This window comes from Mastigoproctus giganteus, chromosome 12, assembly GCF_048544385.1.
Source record: "Mastigoproctus giganteus isolate SK-2022 chromosome 12, ASM4854438v1, whole genome shotgun sequence".
NCBI classification, from domain to species: domain Eukaryota; kingdom Metazoa; phylum Arthropoda; class Arachnida; order Uropygi; family Thelyphonidae; genus Mastigoproctus; species Mastigoproctus giganteus.
In genome coordinates, this window is record NC_143586.1 from 43,678,402 (window position 1) to 43,706,018 (window position 27,617).

At 37.2% G+C, this 27,617-nt stretch overlaps 1 protein-coding gene across 4 annotated transcripts in view; it reads right to left on the minus strand.

The window, feature by feature from the left end:
• The window catches only part of LOC150076977 (solute carrier organic anion transporter family member 4A1-like), a 150,743-nt gene that overhangs the window by 7,023 nt on the left and 116,103 nt on the right, over positions 1 to 27,617 (minus strand). For all 4 annotated transcript variants that reach the window (XM_090386542.1, XM_090386544.1, XM_090386543.1 and 1 more), the window contains 2 exons: positions 18,214 to 18,361; positions 10,600 to 10,796 (listed from right to left, as the gene is read on the minus strand). In XM_090386542.1, the coding sequence (XP_090242668.1) occupies positions 10,600 to 10,796; positions 18,214 to 18,361 (345 nt within the window). The remainder of the gene's footprint in view (positions 1 to 10,599; positions 10,797 to 18,213; positions 18,362 to 27,617) is intronic.

Consider the following 27,617-nt stretch of genomic DNA (forward strand, 5'->3'; position numbering starts at 1 on the left):
TATTTAGGAAAGATAGGGCAGATAGAAGGGTCGTGCTTCTTATCAAAAGCAGTCTAGGTGTGACGAAAACTTTTCCAGATTGAGACATTTCACATGATAGTATAGAATCAGTATGGTGTGAGCTAGTTGGAAGCAAGGGTATAATTAGATTGGGAGTAATCTACAGACCAGGTGATTGTGAAGATTATGGGCAAGTAAGCATGAATGTCTTATTATATGCAATTTCAATTTTCCTCCAATTGATTGGAGCAAATGGAAAGGTAACTTGACATGGGGGACAAAATTTTAAATCAACTAGATTTTTATTTGTACCAACATGTCAAGGAAAATACTAGGGAAAAGAATATTCTAGACCTCATCATCACCCATGAACCAGATGACAACAGGGTTGACAGTACAAGAACCAGTAGAAGGAAGTGATCACGGAGTTCTATGGTGGATGATGAAGAGAGAAGTAGCAGTAATTAAAGACAACGGAATGGGTTATAATTTCAGAAAAGGAAATTACAATGTCTTAAGGTGCTACATGGCCTCTATTAACTGGGTAGATATTGCACAGAGAGCAAATACAATTGAATTATGAAGCCTTGAATACGTATATACTATTAAAAAAAAAAAATACTCCATGAGCAGGATTCCAAGTTGGATGAATAATGAAGTTGCCAGATTACTTGAGCAGAAAAAGACAGTATGGAAAAGTTACAGAGCAATAAAGAGTACCGAAGCCTAACAGCTACAAATTGATCTGTAATAATGCCACAGAAAAGGTTAGGCGGGCAAAGGCAGATTATGAGAAATTGCTGGCAAAGAGCATAGAGTGGGAATAAGGTATTCTTCGCATATATAAATGCAAAGAAAGGAGGGCAAACCAGATCTGACCCTTATGTAATGAATGTGGGATAGTATTAGATACCCCAGCTGATGCTGCACATGAACTCAACAGCTACTTTGCATTGATATTTACAGAAGAAAAACCCTTTATATCAAAGAGAAATTATGGGAGTGAAGTTGAAAAATATGTAATTAATGATATTGGAATTTCACATGATTATTTAATGAAAAAAAGCTTTCAAGCCTACAGGCCAGTAAGGCTCCTAGGGTTTATGACATATACCCTATAATCTTAAGGGAATATAGGGTTTATGCCATCATACCTTATAATTCCTTAAGATTATAGGGTATATGGTTGAATGCATAGGGTATATGGTTCAATGCAAGTGAGTGCATTGAACCATTGAGGCTAATTATGAGAGCATCACTGGATGCAGGAGTGATTCTATTGGATTGGAAAAGTGCCAGTGTATCTCCAATACATAAGGGCAGTTCTAAGAGTGAAATGGGAAATTACCAACCGGTCAGTCTAACTTCAGTAATAAGGAAAATCATGGAGGCAATGATCAAGGGTGGAATTCAGGATCATTTAGATAGAAATTGAATTCTGAAGGATACTCAGTATGGTTTTGTAAAGGGAAAATCATGTTTAACAAATCTGGTTAGCTATTTTGACAGGGCCACCATGAACTGGATTTAGGGAATTTCGACATTGTTTATTTGGATTTCAGCAAAGCATTTGACTCAGTCCCACATGAGGGGTTACTTTACAAGCTGGAATCACAGGAAAAATCCATAGATGGGTAGCAGGATGGCTTCGGTTATAAATGATTTAATGGGCAGAGGGTTGTGATAAATGGTTATTCCTCAGATTGGGTTGATGTAAGAAGTGGGGTTTCCCAAGGATCAGTATTAGGACCGCTATCGTTTCTAATTTTCATAAATGACATTGATGAAAAGATAATGGACGTGATGTCTAAATTTGCAGATGATGTAAAGATCACCGCAAAGAGCTTCTTCACAGTGATCTAGATAGACTTTAAGGATGGTCAGAAAAATGGCAGCTATGCTTTAATCCAGCAAAGTGTAAGGTATTGCACCTGGGGAACAGTAACCCCAAAATAACTTATACACTTGGAGTTGAACTAAAGCCAGTAGTGGAGGAAAGGGACTTGAGTGTTATGATATAGTCAGATATGAAGTTCTCCGAGCATTATAGACAGGTTGCAAGGAAGGCCCATGGTGTCCTATCAATGATTTATCGAACATTTGCTAGTAGAGATAAGGACTTCATAATCCCATTATATAAAAGACTATTGTTAGACCACACTTGGAATACTGTGTTCAGTATGGAGACTGCACCTAAAGAAAGACATTGAATTTCTTGAAAGGGTCCAAAGACAGGAGGTGGCGCCTCCTTAGCCAGGTGGGAAGGAGCAGCAGTGCGTAGCACACGCTTCTTGATTAGACCGGGGTTCGAGCCCGTCACCACCAAATACGGAGGATGCAAAAAGGTCAGGGAATGACCACCGCATATCCCGGAGCAATATGGCCTTAGTTGCTAATGCTCCTAAAAAAGACCAAATAACAAATAAATAACAAAACCAAAGACAGTTAACTCATCCTGGTGAGATCGACAAAAGGGCATCCACATCAGAAAAGACTTTGAATATGTGGGTAGCAGAGCTTGGAAACTAGGCACCTTAGAGGAGACTTGATTGGGGTGTTTAAAGCTCCGAGAGGTATAAGTAAAATGAATGAGAATGAAATTTTCACTGTTATAAATGATTCTAGAACTATGGGCCATAAATTAAAGTTATGGGGGAGATGTTTAGACTGGATTGCATAAGTTTTATTTTAGCCAGAGAGTTATAAATTACTGGAATAAGTTATCTACATGAGTGGTAGAGGCTGACAGTTTGGGAAAATTCAAAGGTCAGCTGCATTTCCCTTCTTCCGTAGTAACCTACGGAAGAAGGGAAATGCATAGGTTGTCTGTTTCCTTTCCTTTTATTATTATTTTTTTTTAAATTTTCTTCTTATTATTCTTTTTTCTTTTTTTTTTGGCTGGTGCAGCATAACCCTTAGGCTTCCTTGCACCATGTGGCTATTGCTAATATACTAATTGTTGAGGGGAACAATGGGATGCCCTTACCAAGAAAGGCTTCAGTTCTACAACTTGCAGTGTCTGAAGACTAAGCACCTCAAGGTGATCTGATTGAGGTGTTGAATGAATTGAGCAAGCTGATAGGATTTCCTCTTGCTCAGACTACACACACGAGGGTGGGGGTATAAATTCAAATTGAGGAAGCACAGTTACAGAATATATGTGCAGAATTTGGCATTTAGCCAGCAAGAGGTTGATTGCTGGAACAAACTGCTATCTGTTGTTATGGAAGTTGATAGCTTAAATAAATTCAAGGAAGAACCAGTCAAACTACTCTAGGGAATGGATAGGTTAAATTGGAAGTGTTGATTTTTTTGTTTGTGGCCGATGCTGTTATAAGCTGTCTTTTAAGCATCATTTGCTGCTACTAATGCTAAATCAATTCCCCTGTAATTTTAATTTATGGCTCTTTCTAGAACCATTTATAACAGTGAAAATATCACCTTTGTTCATTTTACTATTGCCTCTCAGAGCCTTACAAAACTCAATCAGGTTCCCCCCTCTAAGGAGCCTGGTTAGCAAGCTCTGTAAGCCCATATATTTGAGGTCCTTCCTCATATAGGTGCCTTATTGCAGATCCCACCAAATGGGTTGCCTGTCTTTGGACTGTTTCAAGAAGCTTGTATCCTTTTATAAGTGCAGTCTCCATACTTGGACATTTATTTTGACTACAATTTCAGTGTTTGACTATAATTTCCCAGAATATTGTAGTCAAACATTGCAATAGCTCATTAACTGTCATTTAGCTCCTCACTGATATGATACTTATTTCTGAGTATTTTCTGTTTCAATAATCACCATAGTAAATGTATGGAGAAGTGAATTCCAGAAACCTGACTGACCACCCAGTGATTTACTGCATGTTTTTCAGAATATAGAGTTTCAAAAAAATAGAGAGTGGGATCTGCAATTTTTGGAATACAGAGTGCTGTTTTCAGGTGTGCTATCCAACCAAATCTGAACAGAAGTTTTCAGCACCTTTTATGAGTCAGACTGATTTCATGTAATTTGAGATGTTCAGTGATAGAAATAATGATTTTCTAGAGCTCCACATAGTAATAAATCTAGTACTAAACCTTCAAAGTATCTGGATATGACTCATAGCACAAGCAGCTATAAAAGCATCATAAGAGTAAGAGATAATGGTAGTAGCCAGTACAGGTCACAGTGTGGACCTTCAGAATTTCTTAGAGGTTTGATACTTAGATACTTTATCAATCATCATTTATTTTGTGTGTGCTACTATAACCTTTTTTAAACTTAACAGTCAAATACAACCAACACTCTTAAAAGAATGGAACAATGCAACAGTTGAGAAAAGAGATTTCTTAGGATGAGAATCTACCATTGGGAGGAACTGCCCCTCCCTGAATAGGATTAGTTGTCTTCACAAATAATGAGGTCAGAAGTCTGAGAAACAAGAAGGGATCCATAAGTAAATCCCATTCATAAAGAGTGAACAGCTTTAAATTTCACAGCAACTATCCTTGGTGTCCATTATGCTAGACTTGTGATCTGGTTGACAACATAATGCTAATGAAATCTTGTCTCTTGAAGTAGTGTATTTCCCATCATTCTTGAATTCTACAAAGGAATTCTAATCAAGGTAGGTTGGTTGATTGGTTGGTCAGTTGCAGTTTCATGGCACATTAGAAACTAAGACCATAATGCACCAAGTCAGAAAGCAAAATACACGTCAAAAATATATTTGGTAACCTAAAGAGGTTACCACATCAAAATATAGAAATGTATATCAAAATATAAATAAGTGTATATAAATTAGTATTAGTATTGGCCGCATGGTGCAAGAAAGCCTATGGCTTATGCTGCACCAGCCAAAAAAAAAAAAAAAAAAATCCAAACAAAACAATGATAAAAACAAAAAATAAATAAATAATAATAATTAATAAAAAAAAGGAGATTAAACCTATCATCCTATGCGCTTCCCTTACCCAAAAGTACTATCCAGATGACCTTTGAATTTCCCCAAACTGTCGACTTCTACCACCCATGAAGGCAACTTATTTCAGTAATTTATAACTCGCTGGCTAAAATAAATCTTCCTGCAGTCCAATCTAAACATTTCCCCCCGTAACTTGAATTTATGTCCCCTAGTTCTAGCATCATTTATAATCTTGAAAATTTAATCCTCATTCATTTTACTGATGCCTCTCAGAGCCTTAAACACCTCAATCAAATCTTCTCTAAGGTGTCTAGTTTCCAAACTCTGCAACCCACATATTCAAAGTCTTTCTTCATAAGGACGCCCTTTTGCTGATCTCACCAGGCGAGTTACCCGTCTTTGCACCCTTTCAAGTAGCTCGATGTCTTTCTTTAGGTGTGGTCTCCATACTTGAACACAGTATTCCAAGTGTGGTCTAACATAAGCCTTATATAATGGGATTATCACATCCCTATCTCTACTTGCAAAAGTTCGATAGATCATCGACAGGACACCATAGGCCTTCCTTGCAACCTGTTTACAATGCTCAGAGAATTTCATGTCTGACCGTATCGTAACACCCAAGTCCCTTTCCTCCAGTACTGGGTTTAGTTGAACTCCACCAAGTGAATAAGTTATTTTGGGATTACTGTTTCCCAGGTGTAATACCTTACACTTTGTTGGATTAAAGCATAGCTGCCATTTTTCTGACCATTCCTGAAGTCTATCTAGGTCTCTCTGAAGAAGCTCAGCTTGACAGTGATCATTAACTACTCTACCAATTTTAACATCATCTGCAAATTTAGACATCACGCCCTCTATCCCTTCATCAATGTCGTTTATGAAAATTAAAAACAACAGTGGCCCTAATACTGATCCTTGGGGAACTCCACTTCTTACATCAACCCAATCTGAGGAATAGCCATTTATCACAACCCTCTGCCTCCTGCCCTGAAGCCATCCTTCTATCCATCTAAGGATTTTCCCAGTGATTCCAACCTGTTCCAGCTTATAAAGCAACCGCTCATGTGGGACTAAGTCAAAAGCTGACTCAGACTGTAAAAATTCATAGACTGTAAAAAGTTAAAAACGTTAAGACATTGTCATTTAAAATCTGGCTATGTGTAAATGATTCAGCCAGATTAATAAAAATCACTAAAATATTAACAGTGTGCACTGGTAAAATGCAGACATTCAGTAAAAATATGAAGAATGGTCAAAACAGTTTTACATTTCTCTCACATAGGAGGGTCATTCACCCTCAGCAAATAAGATTGTGTCAGATGCCTGTGACCTATGTGGAGTCAAGCAAGAACAACTTCCTCTTTTTTTGGACCCTGTGTGGACTGTACTGCCACTGCATGATTACAGGCTTAACCATATATAGTTTATTTATGACCTATCTGTGCCAATAATCTTGCCATTGGGAATATAATCTGGTGTGTATTATTTGCCTATAGTCCGTATAGGGAAATGACAGGCAATGATTATCCAGGGGAGTGGCTGATTTGGCAGCAATATCAGCTAATTCATTTCCCCTGATCCCGATGTGGTTTGGGATCCAGCAGAAGTGAATGTGAAATTCTGACTCAAGGAGAGGAAAAAAGCATCTGCCGAATCTGGGACAGGACCAGATGATGTTACACCTCACCGACAGAAGAGCTTGTAACACACTGAATGAATCACTATATATTATATACCTTTGGTAATGGCTATTTTTAATGTGTTCAAGGGTAATTCCTATTGCATGCAACTCTGCAGTATATATGCCAGTTTCTTGTGGAATCGTGTTGCATACTGTTTTGTATGGGAGAACCACAACTGATCACACATATGACTCTGACTTTGAGTTGTCTGTGTAGACTGGCAGGAAGTCAGAATACTGCACTCCATATGATGTAAAGAGTTGCTGGTAGACAGCTGGTGGTGTTAGCTTTCTCCCACATCTTGAAGGAGAAGTCACAAGTTGGAAGACAGGCGTGCCAGGGTGGAAGGGGCTGCCTTGGTGACTGGGCAACATTGTCTACTGTCACGTTTAGTTCACTTAGTAGCCCTTGGATTTAAATACAAAAAAGGTTGATTGATAGCCTGACATATGTTGTAGAGATTTTCCAATTGTGGTTCAAAAACTGATGCCCATGTAGCATTGTCAAGCAGGGATTTTAATTTAAAAATGTATTGTAGGAACAACTGCTTAAGTCAAAGAGACAGATGGTTCATCTGCTTCAACATACAGGCTTTGGACAAGAGAAGTGTGGAATGCTCCAGTGGCAGTCTGAATGGTGGATTGGATCTAACCATTGTAGTGCACTGTCTCTAGCAAAAGCATACACCTGAGAACCATAATCTAGTTTGGAATGGACAAGGGCTCGCCAGAGACGAAGAAGGGTACAGTGATCTGCACCCCAAGAAGTTGATGAAAGGGCACAAAGGATGTTCAGCCCTTTGACACACCTTGTCCTAAGCTAATGAATGTGTTGCAGAAATGTCAGTTTCTTGTCAAAAATTAGTCCTAAGAATTTGGCTTCTACTACCACTGGGATTTTGCTTTGTCCAAGACTTAATTGTGGATCAGGATGAAGACTATGTTTGCAACAAAAGTTGCACAAACAGTCTTCTCTGACAAAAACCTGAACTCGTTGGCCAAAGACCAAGATGTAAGGTGATCAATGCATTTTGCAGGTTCCTTTCAATGACCCTCATATTGCAAAATATTATAACATCATCAACGTAGAGGGCATTGTTTACTGCTGGTGGAAGTTGTTCTGTGATAGTTTATTTTAATTGCAAAAAAAGCATGATCTCTAGAACAGATTCTTGTGGGACACTCTCCTCTTAGCAAAATACTTGAGAGTATGAATCCTAAATGAACTTGCCGATTTAAAAGAAAGTTCTTATTAAAGAGAGGAAGGTTATCTTTAAGACCAAAGTTACAGAGGCCTTGCAATATGCCAAATCACCATGCTGTGTCGTATGCTTTTTAAATATGAAAAAAAAAAAAAAACTGCTACCAGATGCTCAGATTTAATAAAAGAATCACAAATGCACATTTTCAATATGATCAAATGATCCAAAGTCTGTTTCTTCAGCAGCTGCACTGTCTCATGGGAAGCAGACCATTAGTTTCCAAATACCACATAAAGCAAGTATTAACTATTCTTTTAGGACCTTGCACATGCAACTTGTTAGAGCATTGTCCAAGTAACTATTGTCAGAGACAATAGTTACTTGGATTTTTAGGATTTTTCCTGGCTTTGGGAAGGCAAGGACAATTGCTTTTCACTAGGAATCTAGAAATTTTGTCAAGAAAGATTCTAATAAATAAAATTAAAAGGTTATCTTTGATTGTGGTGAGAGATGCTTAATTATTTTGTAATGGATGCCATCTGGCCAAAAAGCACTTGCTCATGTGAGAAAGACTGCTTCGCTGAACTCTTCATGTGTAAATAGCTTGTTACATGGTTCAAGCCCCTTTGAAGAGAAGTTTAATGGATGTTTCTCACATTTCTCTTTCAGGGCAAAGAACTCTGAGGGAATGCTGTTACTGCAGAGATTTTGGCAAATGTTTCTGCAACTGCAGTTCGATCTGCAATTGAGCATCCATTGCAGTTGAGGATGACTGAAGGACATGGCGGATATTTTCCCTTCATTTTACAGATCTTATCCCAGACCACCGTTGGGCTAGTAGCCTGGGTTATCGAGGAAGTAAACCGAATCCAGGATTTCCTTTGGCTCTGACGTTGAATATAGCATGCTTTTACATTTGTGCACGTTTAAATAATATTAAAAAGTTTCATTTGTGAGATATCAGCAGAATATCCCCCAAGCTTTGTTTTGTGCCTTTTTTTGCTGCTGTGCATTCTGAATTCCACAAAGGTTTGGGGAAATAGTGGAAACTAGGTGGAAGTTTTTGGAATTCTGACTGCTGCTGCTGCATGGACAATATCTTCTGTAATGTATGAAACTGCATCATCTATGGGCTACTGGCTGATCTTTGTGGTGTCAAATTGTGCCAGCTGTTCCCATCAGCCTTATCAAACTTCCACTGAGATATCCTTGATGGCTGACAGTGTTTTTTTCCAGTCATAACAGATATCACAGGGAAGTGATCATTCCTGTAGGAATTTTGGTCAAATTCCCATGCGAATAAAGAGAAGAGAGTAGAGGAGCAGATGGCAAGATCAATGGCAGTAAATGTACAGGTAGGCATGCAGAAAAGAGTGTTCATTCCCCAAGGAGAGAGAGAGAGAGAGAGAGAGAGAGAGAGAGAGAGAGAGAGCTCATTATTTTCCAACATGCACCCAGTGGCAAATGTACTGAACAAACTGTGAGAAGAAACCCCACAAACAGGTGAATAGCAACTGTCTCTATGGTGGTTGTCAGAGGGATTACTTGAAAAGGGGTATGGCTGCTCACTAGAATGGCAACTCTACTGTGAACAAGGCCATCCCTGGTTGTCGTTACGTATTATACTAACATTACGTAAGATGGGATCTTCATTTGCCTTTAGATGTGTCTCCTGCAAACATACACACTGGCCTTATGCCTACGGAGGAGGGCCTTAACGTCAACAGCATTTTGTCAGAATCCGCAGCAGTTAGACTATGAATTTGGCCGTTATTTTGGCTTTGTGGGTCCATCACATGGCTTCTGAAGTGCTGAGAACTTTGCTTTCTCAGCCTTGGATTAATCCTTTTTGGGGAAGTATGGATGTTGTCCAATGTCCATATCTTTGTCCACAAAGTTCCAAAACAATGTCATAATTTTCTTCCTTCTCTATTTCCATGTTTTTATTTGTTGTGGATATAGAGTCAGGTGTTTTAGGTTCAGGTTTTTTTTTTCCATGTTATTTTGCTTATTTCGAGGCAGAGCAGTAAGTAGTATCAATATGGGAGTGGCAGGTGATTGAGTGTTTTGTACTGGCTTTTTGAGTGCTCAAAAAGTAGCATGCAGTAGGAGCAAAATATTCTTTAGGTGGGATTGCCATATCTGTTTGAGTCCCAACAGATTCCTTCCCTGTAGCCTTCTGAGCATATGTGGGCTTATTGCTACTTATTGGCATTACCAGTTTTCTTGCTTCTTGACATGGAATATTCAGTTCAGCCTTGTGTCACTGTATTTGCTTTTGTTTCCACCACTGGCATGCCCTTGAGTTTGCAGGGTGTTCACTTCACAGTTGACACAAGTGGATTTGGTGGCAGTATATTTATTGCTTTTCATAGCACAGGCAGGCTTTTAGCCCCGGGAGAGGGACTTTCTTCTCCCAGGTTACCAGCCCCCACCACGTGGAAGCAGGAGCAGTGCCAACCAGTGACCAAGTGATTGGGAGAATAGTACGTTGGTAGCTGAGGTAGCAGGGTTAGCAGTAACACTGCAAGCAAGTGTAGCAATGACATTTCTAGTGGCCAGCAGTAACATTGCAAGCAGAGGATTATTTTTGAAAGAACTAATACTCACTCCAGGAAAAACACTAGAAAAATCGCACAAGAGATCGCTTGGGAACTATCACTCGGCATGCATTTGGGGCACTGTACTATTGCAAGATACACCTAAAAATACTTAATATAACTCCTCAACTAATATTAATACAATATTTTGAAAGATACTATTATAATATTTTGTTTTTACTAAATCAAAAACTTCAGATAAGTGAATATACCTAAGGGTTGCTGCAAGGGAAGGCATGCTAACCAAGAAGGTGAAAAACATGGAAAAGAACATCATAACAGTAATGATGACAGGTTTATATCCACAATCTGTTGTACATTTTTCTCGAGTTGCTTGGTAAGTTACCTCCTTGACACCATTACTTGAGTTCTTGCCTATGTCATCAATGCAATGACACTTTCCATACAGCTAAAAGAAAACAGAGATATTAGATGTTTACTACATTAATAACCAAAACATAATTTAAACAGTATCTTATATTGGTAATTACTATTATTTCCAGCAGTAAACTACTTTTCAAATTGGACTCTGGGAGGTATAAGGGGAGATAGGGAATTTGGTAAATTCAGCTATACCCTCCCACCCCAACAGTTTCTTTGCTGAAAAAAAAAAAAATAAAATAATAATAATAAAAATAAAAATATTAAAAAAGAAAAAAAGAAAAATATAGAACAATTATTTAAAAACTGATCTTCAGTGGGTACTGTGTTCTAGAAAAGCAGATTAATCTGAACTTCCATCAGTATTTTGCAATGAATGAGTTAACTGAATGAGTATTTTCCAATGAATCCATTAATATTATAATTTTTGCATTGCAGCAGAGGATGTTTGCTAAGTTTTGAAAACAATGAGAAATGATAATTTAAAAAAATGACCTTTAACTGATTAATTACACTGATCAGATGACAAGATAAAAAACTTGCTACCTAGATAACAAGGATGCTTCAGTTAGTTTTCTTTCTTTAATGGAAAGATGTCTAAAGCCCTAGAATTACTAAAAACTCCTCTATATTAAACTGAGTTTCAAGCACACTCTCCAATTAGTAGAAAAATTTCTTTTGACGTTTTTTGGAAGTAGCCTTCAGTATCCAAGGTTGTTGATGAACAAAAGATAAAATGGTTTGCTACAGACCAGTAACAAATGGAAAGTATGCTTGCCTTGTAGTGCCTGCCACAAAGTAAATAACACACTTTCACATAGGGGATGGCACTTCCGTAGCCAGGTGGGAAGGAGCAGCAGTGCATAGCACACACTTCTTGATTAGACTGGGGTTCGAGTCCGTCACCACCAAATACGGAGGATGCGGAAAGGTCAGGGAATGACCACCGCATATTACGGGAGCAACATAGCCTTAGTTGCTAATGTTCCTAAAAACCAAATAACAACAACATAGGGGATGCGTAATTTAAAAAAAAAAAAAATTATATATAAATTTAGTATCAACTGCTTACAACCTTTTTATTTAACATTGGACACAAAAAAAGTGTTCTGTGCTTGCTAACAGCAGAGACTACTTCTACAGGGATGGGATACACTTAAATAGAAAGGGTACAAGAATATTTGCTGATGCTATCGCGGCAGTGTTAGGTGGGTCGCTGACCTTTGCAGTTTTGCCTTGCAGGTCGTTGTTTGAACATTTTGATGCCAGTCCTGATACGCTTTAATTACGGCGGCTCTCGAACACCCCACCAGTTCAGCCGTTTGGGAAATCGAGGCACCAGCTCATCGAGCACACAATCTGTCCTTTATCAAAGTCCAATAAATCCTTTCTTTTACCCATCACGCTCGGAATTTTACTACCTACTGAACCACTGAAACCTTATCTATGCTATGTAGGTCAACTAACTGTGCACTCCTGTACCTCATGTGCTCAACAGGTCGCATTCAGTTTTCATAGGGGTGGTCATAATTCAGTGATCACTTGGTGTATATATATTACATACACTGAGATATATATTTATCTCAGAGTTTGCTTGATATAATGGAGTTTTTTTTTTTTGTTATCTAGAGCTTTTACTGCATACAATTCTGCAGTTTAGGTACTGCATTCAGTAGGAAGAGACACAGCTACTGAAGGTGGAAGGAACTGCTGCAGCATCTACAGCTGCATCTGTTTGGAGCCATCAGTATAGATATGTAGTTTCTCTGATTTTACAAGATACCTGCTTCATGTAATTACTGAAAATTGCTGTTTGCTAGGGAGCATTTACCACATCTTAGAAGGAATTGTCACAAAGAGGTAAGAATTGAGTCCAGGGAAGTTAGCAACATCTTGAAAGATGTACTGGAAATTAACCTCCCAACTGCATATGAGATCTTCCAATCAGTCCCGGACTGTACTTTTCATTAGGTTTATTTTGGTATAAGCATGGCACATTGAGGGTCAAACAGGTACTCCCAACTGGGATGATATGGAATATTTTTAATTTTTGCCATGTAATTACCAGTGGCAGCTCGTGACTCTGATCTATGGGATGCTGCTTCTTAAAGTTACGTTAAATTGCCTCGGTTATAAGACATGTAGACATAGATGGTAATAATAATAAGCAAGTTAAAAATACTACAAAGCATTAACTGGACACTTGCCATTAACAGACTTGGGTAATCTCGAAATTTTATTTAAAAATAAAATCTATTCTTCAGTTTTTATTTGTTGAAAATAGATTAATAACTTTTTCATTCAAGTTTGGTGCACTGTTCAAATCTACAAAGCACTACAAAATACTACAAAGCATTAACTGGACACTTGCCATTAACAGACTTGGGTAATCTCGAAATTTTATTTAAAAATAAAATCCATTCTTCAGTTTTTATTTGTTGAAAATAGATTAATAACTTTTTCATTCAAGTTTGGTGCACTGTTCAAATCGGCACTGCTCGCTCCGTAGTTCCATTGACTCATTTTATCACCTCTAATACGCAATTTTAGAGGTGATAAAACGCGTTTTTAATTTTTATTGTAAATATGTCTTCATGTTTTTAATTCTTATTGTAAATCACATTGATTCAACCACTGGGGCCTAAATGTAGAACTGCGTAGTGCACAGTTCCACCTACAATTAAACTTCCAAGTTGAAAACGATCTCGTGTTTTTATTCATCTATTATTGAAATGATTATTGGAAATAGAGGACGAGTATACTATATGCGAGACCTGTTAATAAAAATATTCACTGTGTTGCATTGTTCTTCACAAAATTTCATATAACTCCATTGACTGTATATTTAGATTTAAAAAGCTGGGGGTGCTGCAGTTCCATAGTGCCTACCAATGAGCCGCTCCTGGTAATTACACATTAAGGATTTTCTCTTAAGGTGCAAAGAGGGTTCAGTTGCCTCAATATACAGAATGCGGATCAGATATGCTCTGAAGAGGCCCACAGTTATCCTAAGAGCACTCTCTTCTGGATGGTATTCAGACAGAGAACTTTTCCTTGGGAAGTCACAGACTGGTGATCCATAATCCAAAGGTATGAATTTCCAAAGAAAACTTCTATCAACACCCCAGGACATAGAAGAGACAACTCTTAGGATGTTCAATTTTTTTTTTAGACAAGTCATCCAAAGGTAAGCTATACAAGTAGCAAAATTAAGTTTATTATCTAAATATAAGCCAAATAAATGAAAGTTGTTAGTAGGAGAAATTAGATTGTTTTTTAAATATACTTCTGGATCTGGATGCAGTTTGCATTTTTTAAAGAAATGAATTGCAGTGTATTTCTTTTCTGGTAGGGAATGGCCATTTCATAGTAAAGTGCCCATAATTCTGTTTTGGCTATGGAAATTTGAAGTTTCCTTTCAATGGTATTCATAGTTTGTGACTAACAAAAGATAATCAGGTCACCAACAAACATGTACAATTTAACTGTTTTTGGAATGTCCTGTGTCATGTTTTTAATTCTTACTGTAAATAACGTTGCACTGAGTATGGAACCCTGTGGTACACCCTCCTATTTTCAAATAATTTGCATAAATTGTTCAGATAACTAACCTGAAATGTTCTGTGCCATAGGAAATTGTATAAATTGCAGTAACTAGCCTCCCAAACCAAAAGAATGAAAATCTTGACGTACATCATATTTCCAAGTGGCATCAAAGGCTTTTCAATATCGAGAATAACCATGACCAGTGTTGTCTCCTTATGAAACCATTGCAGATGTTTGCTTCTCCTTTGATTATCATGTATAATGTGGACCAATTCTTTTGAAACTTGTACAAATTATTGTTTAACAAGTTGTAGCCAAGTGGTTAGGAGTGAAAGTGCAGTATCACATGCTCTTTGAGCAGACAGTGGTTCAAGCTTGTGACTGCTAAATACAATTAACAATTCTATTCATGATTTATTTTAAACTGCTCTAACCTGGTAGTTATAATGGAGTATAAACAAGAACAAGTCAGCCACCAGCCTGGAATTATGTGGAAAAGTATGATCCTTTCCTGGCTTCAGGAAAGGATCATACTTTTGAGTGATGCCAGGAGTTTGAGCAAGTATTTTCTAAAAATATTCAATTGGTTGGTTGGTTTGTTATTTCATGGCACAAGAGCTACTAAGGCCATATTGTGCCCGTTTCTTTTCAGTAATGCAGTTACAAGTTAAAATCTGTTAATTGTGTCTGCTTCAGGAACACAAAAAATCTCTGCTAGATTTACATTGTCTCCAATCAGATGAGATAACGTTAAAGGTTCTTGAACATGAGAAAGCAATGTGAAGATGGTGTTTCAAACATTAACATAATGGTTACATTCTATTAGAATATTCTTCACTGTAAGTAAAGACTGACAACAGGTCACTGTTGAAAAAAAGCCGTGAATTAGGGTTGAAATTGAAAGTGTATGCAATTCTGCCCAGACACGATAGGAGGGAGTATATGATGAGAGCCTTGTCGATCAATTCGGCCCCGGAAAGATTGTGCAAAGCTCAAGGGGTAGAATTTTTCTCAGCCTGGACTGTACTTGTTAACAGGAGAGACTGCTCCTACAGGGATGGGATACACTTAAATAGAAAGGGTGCAAGAATATTTGCTGATGCTATCGAGGCAGTGTTAGGTGGGTCGGAAAACTGCTAGCTTGGGGGGGGATACAAAGACTAATAGATTAACAGTAGCCGCTGGCAGAGATGAAAGTGATTCTTGCACTGCTTCTATTGGAATAAGCAGAAGCCTGAAAAACTAGATGCAGGATATTTCAGAGACTGCTGGGAGTCATTGCAGTACAAGTAAACACATGGGTTGTGTTAGGGTAGCTAAGAATAGAAACAGGTGCATGTATACTTGCGTGTACACCAATGCTAGGAGTTTGGTAAATAAAATTGATGAATTTGAGGTATTGCTCAAAGCATCAAAGGCGGATATTGTTGGGATATCAGAGACGTGGTGTCACACAGATATAAGGAATGCAGAACTGGAACTTGGGGAGTACATCTACAGAAAGGATAGACAGGATAGGAAGAGAGGAGGGGTTATGCTATTAGTTAAGAAACACATAAAATCCAGGGAAGTGAAGCCAGTCGGTCGACATCGCTGGACAGTGCAGTGTCGAGTCAGTTTGGTGTGACATAAGCATTGGGAGATCAAAATTGAGAGTAGGAGTGTGCTATAGGCCTAATGACTCTGATGAGTATAATAAGAAACTGTACAGGAAAATAGAGTGGGCCAGTTTTTTTTTTTTTTTTTTTGATTTGGTAGTTGTTGGCGCATCGGCTTCTGTGGCCATATTGCACCTCCCAAGGTTTTTGCAGTACTTTGATCCAAGCCCGAGGCGGGAATCGAACCCGCGACCTTTGGGTTGCCGGGCAGGTACTTTACCCACTCGGCTAGCGCGGTCGGCTAGTGGGCCAGTACATCAGAGAGTTTTATAATGGGGGATTTTAATTTCCCAGATATTGACTGGAATTTGTGCGCTGGTCACTCACACACTAGCAAGGCTTTTATGGATTTATTGGATGATTGTTTTGTACATCAGCATGTTCGGGAGGCAACTAGAGGGAGTAATTCTCTTGATTTGATTATCAGTAGTGATTCTTCATGCATTAAGAATCTGCAGATAAAGGAACCACTAGGTGGCAGTGATCACAGTGTGCAGAAGTGGGATTTACTCAAAGAGGTAACTACCATTAGGGGTAAAGGGAAGGGTTATTGCTTTCGTAAAGGTGACTACGATGGTCTGAGACAGTATTTAAATTCTATACAGTGGGACCATCTGATGATGTTACCAACAGCAAATTCAAAATGGGAAGCATTCAAAGAACTTATCATGGAAGCTACTAGGCTTTACATACCAACTAAGAAATATTGTACAAGATTAAGGCCTAAATGGATGTCAGATGAACTAATGAGACAAATGGGAGAGAAGAAAAATGCATGGGATACATACAAATTAACACGTGACACAGAAGCCTATGATAGATACAAGTTTATCTTTAACCAAGTTACAAAGGAGGTTAGGCAGGCGAAGGTAAATTACGAGAAATCTTTGGCAAGGGATGCAAAGAAAAACAGCAGAGTTCTTTACTTATGTAAACTCTAGAGGAAGGTTATGAATCAAATTGGTCCACTTGATATCGATGGGTCAACTGTTGATGATCCTGCTCAGGTAGCTAACAAACTAAATGAATATTTTGCATTGACATTCACACATGAGGTGTTATTCGGCGAGGGGAATGCCAGAGGTGTATTCAACTCTGGCAGTAGGCTAGAGAATCTTGTAATAACTGAGAGTAAAGTGGAGGAGAAATTGTTGAAGATAAACAAAGAAAGGCACCTGGGGTGGATGGAATCTATCCAGTTATATTAAAGGAGGCAGCAAAGGAAGTAAGCAAACCCTTAGACATAATTATGAAAGCCTCCTTGGACTCAGGGGAGGTACCCACAGACTGGAGATGTGCAAATGTGACCCCAATTCACAAAGGAGGATCAACGGCTGACACAAGTAATTATAGACCTGTGAGTTTAACTTCTGTTCCAGGAAAATTAATGGAGGCACTGGTTAAAGAAGCACTACAGGATCATCTAGACAAGACTTCAGTTATAGCTCGGACACAGCATGGTTTTGTTAAGGGGAAGTCTTGCCTGACCAATTTGATTGGATACTATGATGCAGTCACAAAGAAACTGGATGCAGGGAATAACTTTGATATTATATACTTGGATCTTAGAAAGGCCTTTGATACTATTGCACATGGAATACTGCTGCACAAATTGGAGCAGTGTGGCATTGGAGACAAATTGCTACTATGGATAAAGGGGTGATTGAGGGGACAGAAGGCAGAGAGTGGTAATCAATGGACACTGCTCATCGTGGACTAATGTTATTAGTGGAGTCCCTCAGGGTTCGGTGTTGGGTCCATTATTTATTCAATTTATAAGCATATAAATTAATAGCAAACAACGAAACCTACCATGACAAGTGCATAACACATGCTGAACAAGGATTAGCGAGAAACATCCACACTCGCGATTTTGTCACCCCTCTCCCCCCACCCACTGAGCGCTGTTTTGACTGGGAAAGAATTTTAGCCACGCCCATGTTTTTTTATGGCGGAAAATGATCACGGCACTTTAAAATTCACATTTTTTTAGGTTTCATTTTATATTAAATCAGCGACCGCGAATACGCGAAACCACGAATACAGATACTGCGAATAGCAGGGGGTTTACTATATATATATATATAGTACATTTTTAAGTTTAACCTTCAGTTATTAGTATATAACTGTGTCAATAAATATTAAAAGAATTTTATGCTTTGCTAAAAAAACAAATCTTTAAATACTTTTAAAAATTTTAACAATAGCATAAAAATTAGAATAACAAAGCTCATAGCTTACTCTTGCATCCCCAACAATATAAACATCTTCACAGCCAGCAAAGCAAGGTGAAAAATACATAACATTGTTTGTACTACACACAGGATCATAATCAAGCCTGGAACATTTGCAGTTTTGATTACATTGAGAAGAAAAGTTCATATTTGTGCTAGAAATGGAAGAAAAAAATGCATATAGATTAGTAAATAATCAGTTTCAAAGTACATTTATTTTCATGTGTTAGTAATTTTGCTATAGTGATTCAAATAATATAAGAAATATAAATAGATGGACACTCACACACTAGCAAGGCTTTTGTGGATTTATTCAATGATTGTTTTTTACAGCAGCATGTTTGGGCAGCAACTAGAGGGAGTAATACTCTTGATCTCATTATCAGTAATGATTCTTCATGCATCAAGAACCTGCAGATAAAGGAACTACTAGGTGGCAGTGATCAGTGTGCTGAAGTGGGATTTACTCAGAGAGGTAACTACCATCAAGGGTAAAGGGAAGGGTTTTTGCTTTCGTAAAGTTAACTATGGTGGTCTGAGACAGTATTTAAATTCTACATGGTGGAACCAACTGATGATGTTACCAACAGCAAATTCAAAATGGGAAGCATTCAAAGAATTAATCTTGGAAGCTACTAAGCCTTTCATACCAACAAAGAAATATTGTTCAAGATTTAGGCCTAAATGGATGTCAGATGAACTAATTAGACATGTGACAGAGAAGAAAAATGCATGGAATACATATAAATTAACATGTGACACAGAAGCCTACGATAGATATAAGCTGGTCTGTATCCAAGTTACAAAGGAGGTTAGGCAGGTAAAGGCAGATTATGAGAAATCTTTGGCAAAGGATGCAAAGAAAAACAGCACAGAGTTCTTTACTTATGTAAACTCTAGAAGGAAGGGAATGAATCAGATTGGTCCACTTGATATCGATGGTTCAACAGTTGTTGATCCTGCTCAGGCAGCTAACAAACTAAATGAATATTTTGCATCGACATTCACACATGAGGAGTTATTCAGTGAGGGGAATGCCAGAGGTGTATTCAACTCTGGCAGTAAGCTAGAGAAGCTTGTAATAACTGAGAGTAAAGTGGAGGAGAAATTGTTGAAGATAAACACAAGAAAGGCACCTGGGGTGGATGGGATCTATCCAGTTATATTAAAGGAGGCAGCAAAGGAAGTAAGCAAACCCTTAACCATAATTATGAGAGCTTCCTTGGACTCAGGGGAGATACCCATGGACTGGAGATGTGCAAATGTGATCCCAATTCACAAAGGAGGATCAAAGGCTGACACAAGTAATTATAGACCTGTGAGTTTAACTTCTGTTCCCGGAAAATTAATGGAGGCACTGGTTAAAGAAGCACTGCAGGATCATCTAGACAAGACTTCAGTTATAGCTCGGACACAGCATGGTTTTGTTAAGGGGAAGTCTGACTAATTTGATTGGATACTATAATGTAGTCAACAAAGGAACTGGATGCAAAGAATAACTTTGCTGTCATATATTTGGATCTCAGAAAAGCCTTTGATACTGTTGCACATGGAAGACTGCTGCACAAATTGGAGCAGTGTGGCATTGGAGGCAAATTGCTGCTATGGATAAAGGGATGGTTGAGTGGGAGAAGACAGAGTGGAAATCAATGGACACTGCTCTTCGTGGAGTAATGTTGGGTCCACGAAGTGTTGGGTCCATTGTTGTTTTCTGTATTTATAAATGATATTGATGATGGTATATCAGGCTTAATGTCCAAGTTTGCAGACGATATGAAGGTTGGAAGGGTTTTTAATGACACTAATGACAGTACACTGCTGCAACAGGATCTAGAAAAGTTGAGCAGATGGGCTGAGAGATGGCAAATGAAGTTTAACATTGACAAATGTAAAGTACTACATATGGGAAGCAGTAATCCCAGAGTAACGTATCAACTCTGTGGTACCACACTGACAGTGGTAGAGAATGAAAAGGACCTGGGGGTAATTGTGCAGGCAGATATGAAGTTTTCTGAGCAGTGCAGATGGTCTGCAAGAGTAGCTCATAGTGTCTTGTCAATGATATACAGGAATTTTTCTAGCAGGGATAAGGGGGTGATTATACCCTTGTATAATGCAATGGTCAGACCACACCTTGAGTACTGTATACAGGTTTGGAGGCCTCATTTTAAGAAGGATGTAGAGCTGTTGGAACGAGTACAGAGAAGGGCAACAAGATTAGTGAATGGAACAAAGGGTTGCTCTTACAAAGAAAGGCTTAAATTTTGCAAATTACAATGTCTGGAGACTAGGCACCTGCGAGGTGATCTGATTGAGGTGTATAAAGCCTTGAATGGTTTGAGCATGCTCAATGCTGATGGGATTCTTCCTCTTGCTCAGAATAATCGCCTGAGAGGGTATAAATTCAAATTGAGGATAGACTGTTATAGGATAGATGTGCGGAAGTTTGCCTTTAGCCAGCGGGTGGTTGATTGCTGGAACAAACTTCCATCTGTCATTATAGAAGTTGATAGATTAAATAGATTCAAGGCAGAACTTTACAATATTTGGAGCGAGTGGATGGGTGAAATAAAGTTTTTTTTTTTTTTTGGATGATGCTATATAAGCTTTCTTTCTTGCATCATGTGCCTTTGCTAATGCTAAATTCCATTGTATTACAGTGTCTCAATGCCCAAAAATGAAATATAGATGAGAGATGCATGTGTGTATTAAGGTACCAATAAGATATTAGCATTTGCAAAATGACACAAGAAAGCTAATTGTTTTGAGTTTATAGGCATAAAAGCTACTAAAACTATATTGTGTCTTTCAAATGGTTTTGCATGATACCAGATTTCTCAGTTATTTTAATAAGAAATATGTTTGCCTATATCAGCATGCAGTTCATTTTTCTTTGTTTCTTTTTATGTTATCTCTAGTTATAAAAATTTATTAATATTAGGTGTTTGAAAAGTTGTACCGATTATGTCATACAGGGGATCCTCGTTATCCAAGGATAATTGGTTCCAGAAAATTCCACTTAAAATAAATTCACTTAAAGCGAGGGCCAATTTTCGTAATGTTTACTATTTAAATAAAACTAAATGCAACTAGGCATAATATTTTATGAGTTTAAGATTCTATACCTATATAATATCGGTGTAGATACACCACAGACAACTCTTAAAGAAAAACTATGATAGTAGAGTGAAAAGCATCATTTCATCTGTACCTCATATTGCTCATCCTTCACAATGAGTTGCCCATGTATTACACTACCTCAAATAAGTAACGAAAGAGAAGACTATTGTTACTTATTTTGGTGGGTGCCGCCACTCAGACGGCACCGTTTCAAAGCTAGTTGGCTTTTCATCGGTGGGTGGGCAGGCACCCTGGTATTGCAAGTGACGCATTACTTATTCGAGGTAGTGCAATACATGGGCAACTCATTGTGAAAGAATGAGTAGATATAGTGTTGATTACATATGGTGTATCTACACAGATATTAACATCTGTAGTGTTTATTATGTACTTGTACATAGTAAAAAATGGATGAAGGAACTGAAAAATGAGAAAATTATTTTATTAGACATTTTTTATTATATGTTACACAATGTAAGGTTAAGTAAAGTTTATTGAAGTAGACTATTTTTCAGTTGTACGAATAAAGAATGAATCCAGAGTTGTTAGTGTTTTTTTTTTTTTTTTGTCATATTTTTTCAGATAAAATTGTGTTGTAGCATTTAGTTATATCTTTAACTTTGCGCTTAACATTTGTTGCATGATCATGAAGAAGATTGTTCTCACAAAAAATATTCAAGTGCTTGGTCAATTTTCTCAAGGGAAAAAGTTAATTCTTCAATTTTCAAATATGCATAACTGCAGGGACTTGGATAATGAATACTCGAATACCGGGGACTCCCCGTGTATTTGTCTTCTAAAATCTTTTAGAACAAGGGGATCTTGTAACAAGGACCCAAAAATTATTTTTTCCTCTCTCATAAACAGTAGCGTTAATTATTAGACGTACTCTCTACAATTTATGAAAACTCTAGCATGGATGCAAGTATTCTTCTCAAAGTAAGTGAGAGTGTGCAAGTTGTGTGTCCAATTCTTAATCTGGCTAGAATGACTTCTTGTCTATCTATTCTCAGGCTAGATTTCCACAGTTGTAGTTGTGGTTTGATCCTTCTAATTTTATTCTGGGTTTGATTTCCTCTGTTGCTGCCCTTTTTTATTTATTTATTTTTTTTTAATTTACATTATTCTTGGTGACTTGTTTATAATCTGTGAAATTATATTTTGAAATTTAGGTTACTGGGTTTTTTTGTAGTCACCTTTGCTACAAATGGTTGGCTTGCTTTTTATCTCTAATTACTTCTTGTCCTGGAACTCAATAGAGTTTAACTCTTTGATTTCTTTCAAACATAGCAAGGACAACTTAAATCTAGCTCAGGACAGGATAAAATCTTAGTATTAGTAGTGGCAAATGATGCAAGAAAGCAAGCTTATACAGCATCAGCCAAAAAAAAGCTAAAAAACTTCCCATTTTACCTAACTGTTCCCTCCAATAGTTTGTCTAGTTCTTCCTTGAATTTATTCAAACTATCCACTTCCAAACAACAGATGGAAGCTTGCTTCAGCAATCAACCACCCATTGTCTTAAGGCAAACTTCCACATAAGGAGGTGATTATCCCAATGTATAAAGCAATGGTTGGGCCACACTTGAGTACCGCATACAGATCTGGAGGCTTCGTTTTAGGAAGGATGTAAATCTGCTGGAAGAGTGCAGAGAATAGCAACAAAGTTGGTGAAAGGAACAAAAGGGTGGTCTTACCAAGAAAGGCTTCAGTTCTGAAAATTGCAGCTAACAGAGACAAGACACCTGTAAGGTGATCTGTTTAAGGCTTTTGATGATGTGTTTAAGGCTTTTAATGGATTGAGCAAGCTGATAGCATTCTTCCTCTTGCTCAGACTACACAAATGAAGGGGCATAAATTCAAATTGAGGAAGGATGGTTGCAGGATAGATGTGCAAAAGTTTGTCTTCAACCAGCAGTTGGTGATTGTTGGAACAAACTTCCATCTGTTGTTGTGGAAGTGGCTGGTTTAAATAGATTCAAGGAAGAACTAGACAAATTATTGGAGGGATGGATAGTTGATGTGGAAGGGGTTTTTTTTTTTTTTTTTGGCTAATGCTTTTTAAGCTTGCTTTCTTGCATCATGTGACATTACTAATAATAATTCAACAGTAAGTTCTAATGAAATTTAGAATGGAAAGATCACTGCAAAATCTAGCAATGATTCCAATTTGGAGCCATCAGTAGAAAAAACTGACAACAAAAAAAAAAAAAAAAAAAAAATCAGAAAATTAGATCAGTCATATGTAACTGTTAACAGACTAAAGAGAAGGTAATATTTTTTTCTCCAATTTTGAAATGAACAAAAAAAAAAAAAAAAAAAAAAAACTCATTTTGGAGTATATACATTCCACATTGGCAATGAAAGTGTTTTGGAGAAGTAGCTACTTTATCAAAGTTTCGGTATTAGATCTATTGCATGTATGCATTCACATACCATGGGGGTTATTTCCACTTGGTCAGATGTTTTTAGGTTTTTCCATTTCAGTGTAAATACTATTGGCCTTCTACATATAGGCTGCAGGTTGAAAATGTCTGAAATGCACCTGTGGCAAAGCAGATCCCACTGTGACATACTGAATCTAACCAGGAGAGGGCACTTTTCTATCCCAAATCTCTCAAATTAATGCTCCAAATCTAATTTGAACTGACTGAGCATTTGATAAAGTTTCAGAAGAGCAAGTCTGTCAACTCTGCAGTTACCAGTGGAGTTGACAGACTTGCACAAAAATCTTAAAATGTTCTGCTCTGTCAATACATTTGGTTCATAGTTGTCAAATGTATTCTAGAAGGACTATCTTTTTGCATTGAGTTTTAGTTTGGGTTTTGAGTGTAAATTTTGTTTCTGGCAGAAATTAATGCAAATATTTAAGTGTACAATTAGAAGCCATTATTTAAAACCCATTGACTAATATTATTTATAGCATTTTGTAGTTGTCTTTCAATTGCCCTCATCTCACATGAGTGATAGAAAATACCAAAATCATCTATATAGGGCACTTGATACAGTCAGTGGCAGTTGTTTGTTGACAGTATTTATTCTCGTTGCAAATAATGTAGCACTAAGAACCCCTACCTATAAAATCTGTGAGGGGGGGGGGGGAATCCAGACTTGGAAACTTCTGCTTGGTAGAAACTTTTTGATAAAGAGTATAGATGTTCCAATATGAATGTGATGATGGTTTCTATTTGGATTAAATGATTAAATTAAATTTTAGGCCTGTTTACTCCATTTATTGATTCGTGATTTGGATAAAATCATGTGGGCCTGTTAAGACAAAAAACAATCTATGTATAAGTAAATATATTTTCTTTTAGGTGTCATTTTAGGCGTCTAGCATTAACTAATCTTTCTTGGCCTCTACACAGAAAACTAGTTAGCTATGGGGAGATAATTATTTGGAACAGACGAAAAAATACTGTTCCAAATAAACATTTGGAACAGTATTTTTACCTGGTTTCGGGAAAGCCAATGTTATGGCTTTCAGATAAGAATCCATAAAGTTTCTTCTTTAAATATTCTTTTAAATGAAAGGAGCAGATTATCTACAGATAATGTCTCCACAACTTTCAGCACGTCATAATGACTTTTATCTAGTCCTAAGGGAAGAATTAACACTTTAGTTCTTTCAAAATCCTTTTGAAAGAATTAGTGTTAACTAATTCTTCATTTGTGAATGGATTGTGGTACGATTTAATTCCCTCTGAAGTAATTATTTAAACATTTCTTTTTGTTCTATTCTTTATTTGGCAGGAATTCTGAGGGGAAGGTGTTTTGTACTAAGACTTTGGCAAATGTCTTTTCTAGCACATTAGAAACTACCATAGGGTCAGCTATAGTCCTGGCCTTTATATTGTAATATTTCAGGAGGACAATTTCTGTAATTTCCTAACATTTTGAAAATTTTATTCCATATTACTTTAGTACTGACTTTCTGCAGACTGAATTATTGATAAAGTAAAATGGATCCAGTAAAATCATTTTTGTATTGGAGTCTTAATATGCCTTGCTTTTGCACAGGCATATTTATATAAATCATGTCAGATTTTCAATGGCAGAATAACTTCAAAACTTCCCCCGGCTTTAATACAGTAAACTAGTATGGTTTTATGTATCTTTGGAAATGAGTTGAAGTCTTCAAGACCGTATGATCTGCTGCACATATTTTTTCTGTGATGTGTTTTACTCCATTTATTGATTCATGATTTGGATAAAATTGAGCTAACCTATTAAAAATATACCAGTTTGCACTATCTAGTTTCCATCTTGTAATTTTGCTAGTTATGCAAAGAATCTTTGTAGTCAAGGCTGAAATCACTGGGTACTGATCACTACCTAATACACTATTTTATACTTTTTTTTTTTTTTTTTTTTTTTTTTAATGTGGTTACTGGGACTAGAGAAGGAGACAAAAATAGATAAGTCTACTGTGTATTAGAGTGAGTGGAGAAATAAAAATAGGTATTTGTTCCAACATTAAAGATGGAGAGATTATGTTGGTCTAATGCCCATTCCGTGAAGTGACCATGTAAGTTTGTTTCAAAACTTCCCCATGGGGATTAAAACCATTAGGGGCATATCACCTTAGAGGCACAAGGGAGATGATAGTTTAAGAATAAGATTGTCAAGCCCATAAGTAATATCAGTTTATGGTGGAAGTTAAATGGAACATAGTGTTAGAAGAAAACCAACTGTTATGTGAACCAGCACAGCTAACAAGTTACTATTAAGAAACTTATTTGCCAGATCATAAGATGAACCCCAGGGGCTCACATCTGGTGAGTATGGGCTTGGCACACCCAGGGTCCTGAGCTGGATATCATCATTCTTCCCTTCTTGGTGATTCCTTTCTACTTCTCTCTCTCTGGGTAACTTTGGAAATTTTTTTTAAGCTGGTGCAGCATAAGCCTCAGGCTTCCTTGCACTACATGGATAGTAATAATAATAATAAAAAAAATAATAATAATGCATTTTTCCCTAGAAAATATTGCCCGAAATTTTCCTATGTTTTGCAGGAAAATTTTAGAGACCATATTTTAGTTCAGAGAGAGGTGACCAGATTGGTTTGCCCTCTCAGAACCCTCTCCAGTATTTGTCTTTTTTTTTTTTTTTTTCCCTTCAGGTGCAGTCTTCAGATTTGAATACAATTCTCCAGGTATACAATTTATGTAGCCTGTTTTGATTGTATTTTATGGTCTATGTGTATCAAAAGTAAGGCTAAGGTTTCTGGCAGAACAATATTGCTCTCTCTTTTAACTGTTATGCATTTCACATTTATAATTCCCTGTTTTTTTAGTTCACTGCATATTTCTTCTTTCAAAGCATGGAGCTGGTCCCATTCTGACATTATGCTTCTTGAATGCTTACTTCAATGGGTATCATACAAATTTCAATGCATATTGTAGTAATTCTAAAATGCTTGAAATGTGATTTCAACCAGTACATTGCCAGAACATAATCTCTTTGGAAGATCCAGCTAATCCTTCTAGCCCTTTCTGTATAAAAAGAAAGGAAGACACTTTAACAAGTGTTTTTTCACTTGGTAAGGATGATGAGAAAAAGGGGTACATTTTGTGTACTTGTTTCTATCCATTGTCTTTTTTATCTCGCTTGTTTCTACGTTTTCCAACTGTCCATTAGGTTAGATCCTCAAAGAAGACCCTGAGAAGGAGAATTTGGATTACTCATTTAGCCTTGAAAGGGTTACTTTCCTCTCCCAAGTTACCAGCCTCGCATGAAGGCAAGAGCAACTTAGTGACCAGACCACAAGGTTAAAGTTAGTAGGATTAATATGAGCACAAACAGAAACACAACAAAAAACCTAAACTACTTCTATATTTATTTACCAACTTCTTTTTGAGTTTGTGGTTTTTTCTAACTCTTGACCTAAAGAAACAAATATAAACATCACTCAGAAAGTGTGTGTGATCACTAATGCTTTTTTTCCTCTCTCCTCCCCAAGGCTCAATAATAAACTCCAAAATTGAGTTACCAATATCATCATCGTTCAAACATGATTGTGTACTTTAGAAGGAATCTGAATCTCTACTGCTATCATTAATATTTAAATGAAATCATTTGTCCCCCTTTGTAAGCAATTTCAAAAATATACTGTTGCAAGCTGGGACCACTGGGTGAGAGAGTTTGGCCCGTTGTTGTTTTGTATATTTATCAATGATATTGATGAAAGTATATCAGATTTAATGTCCAAGTTTACAGATGATACAAAGGTTGGAAGGGTTGTTAACACCAGTAAAGACAGTGTGCTACTCCAACTGGATCTAGATAAGT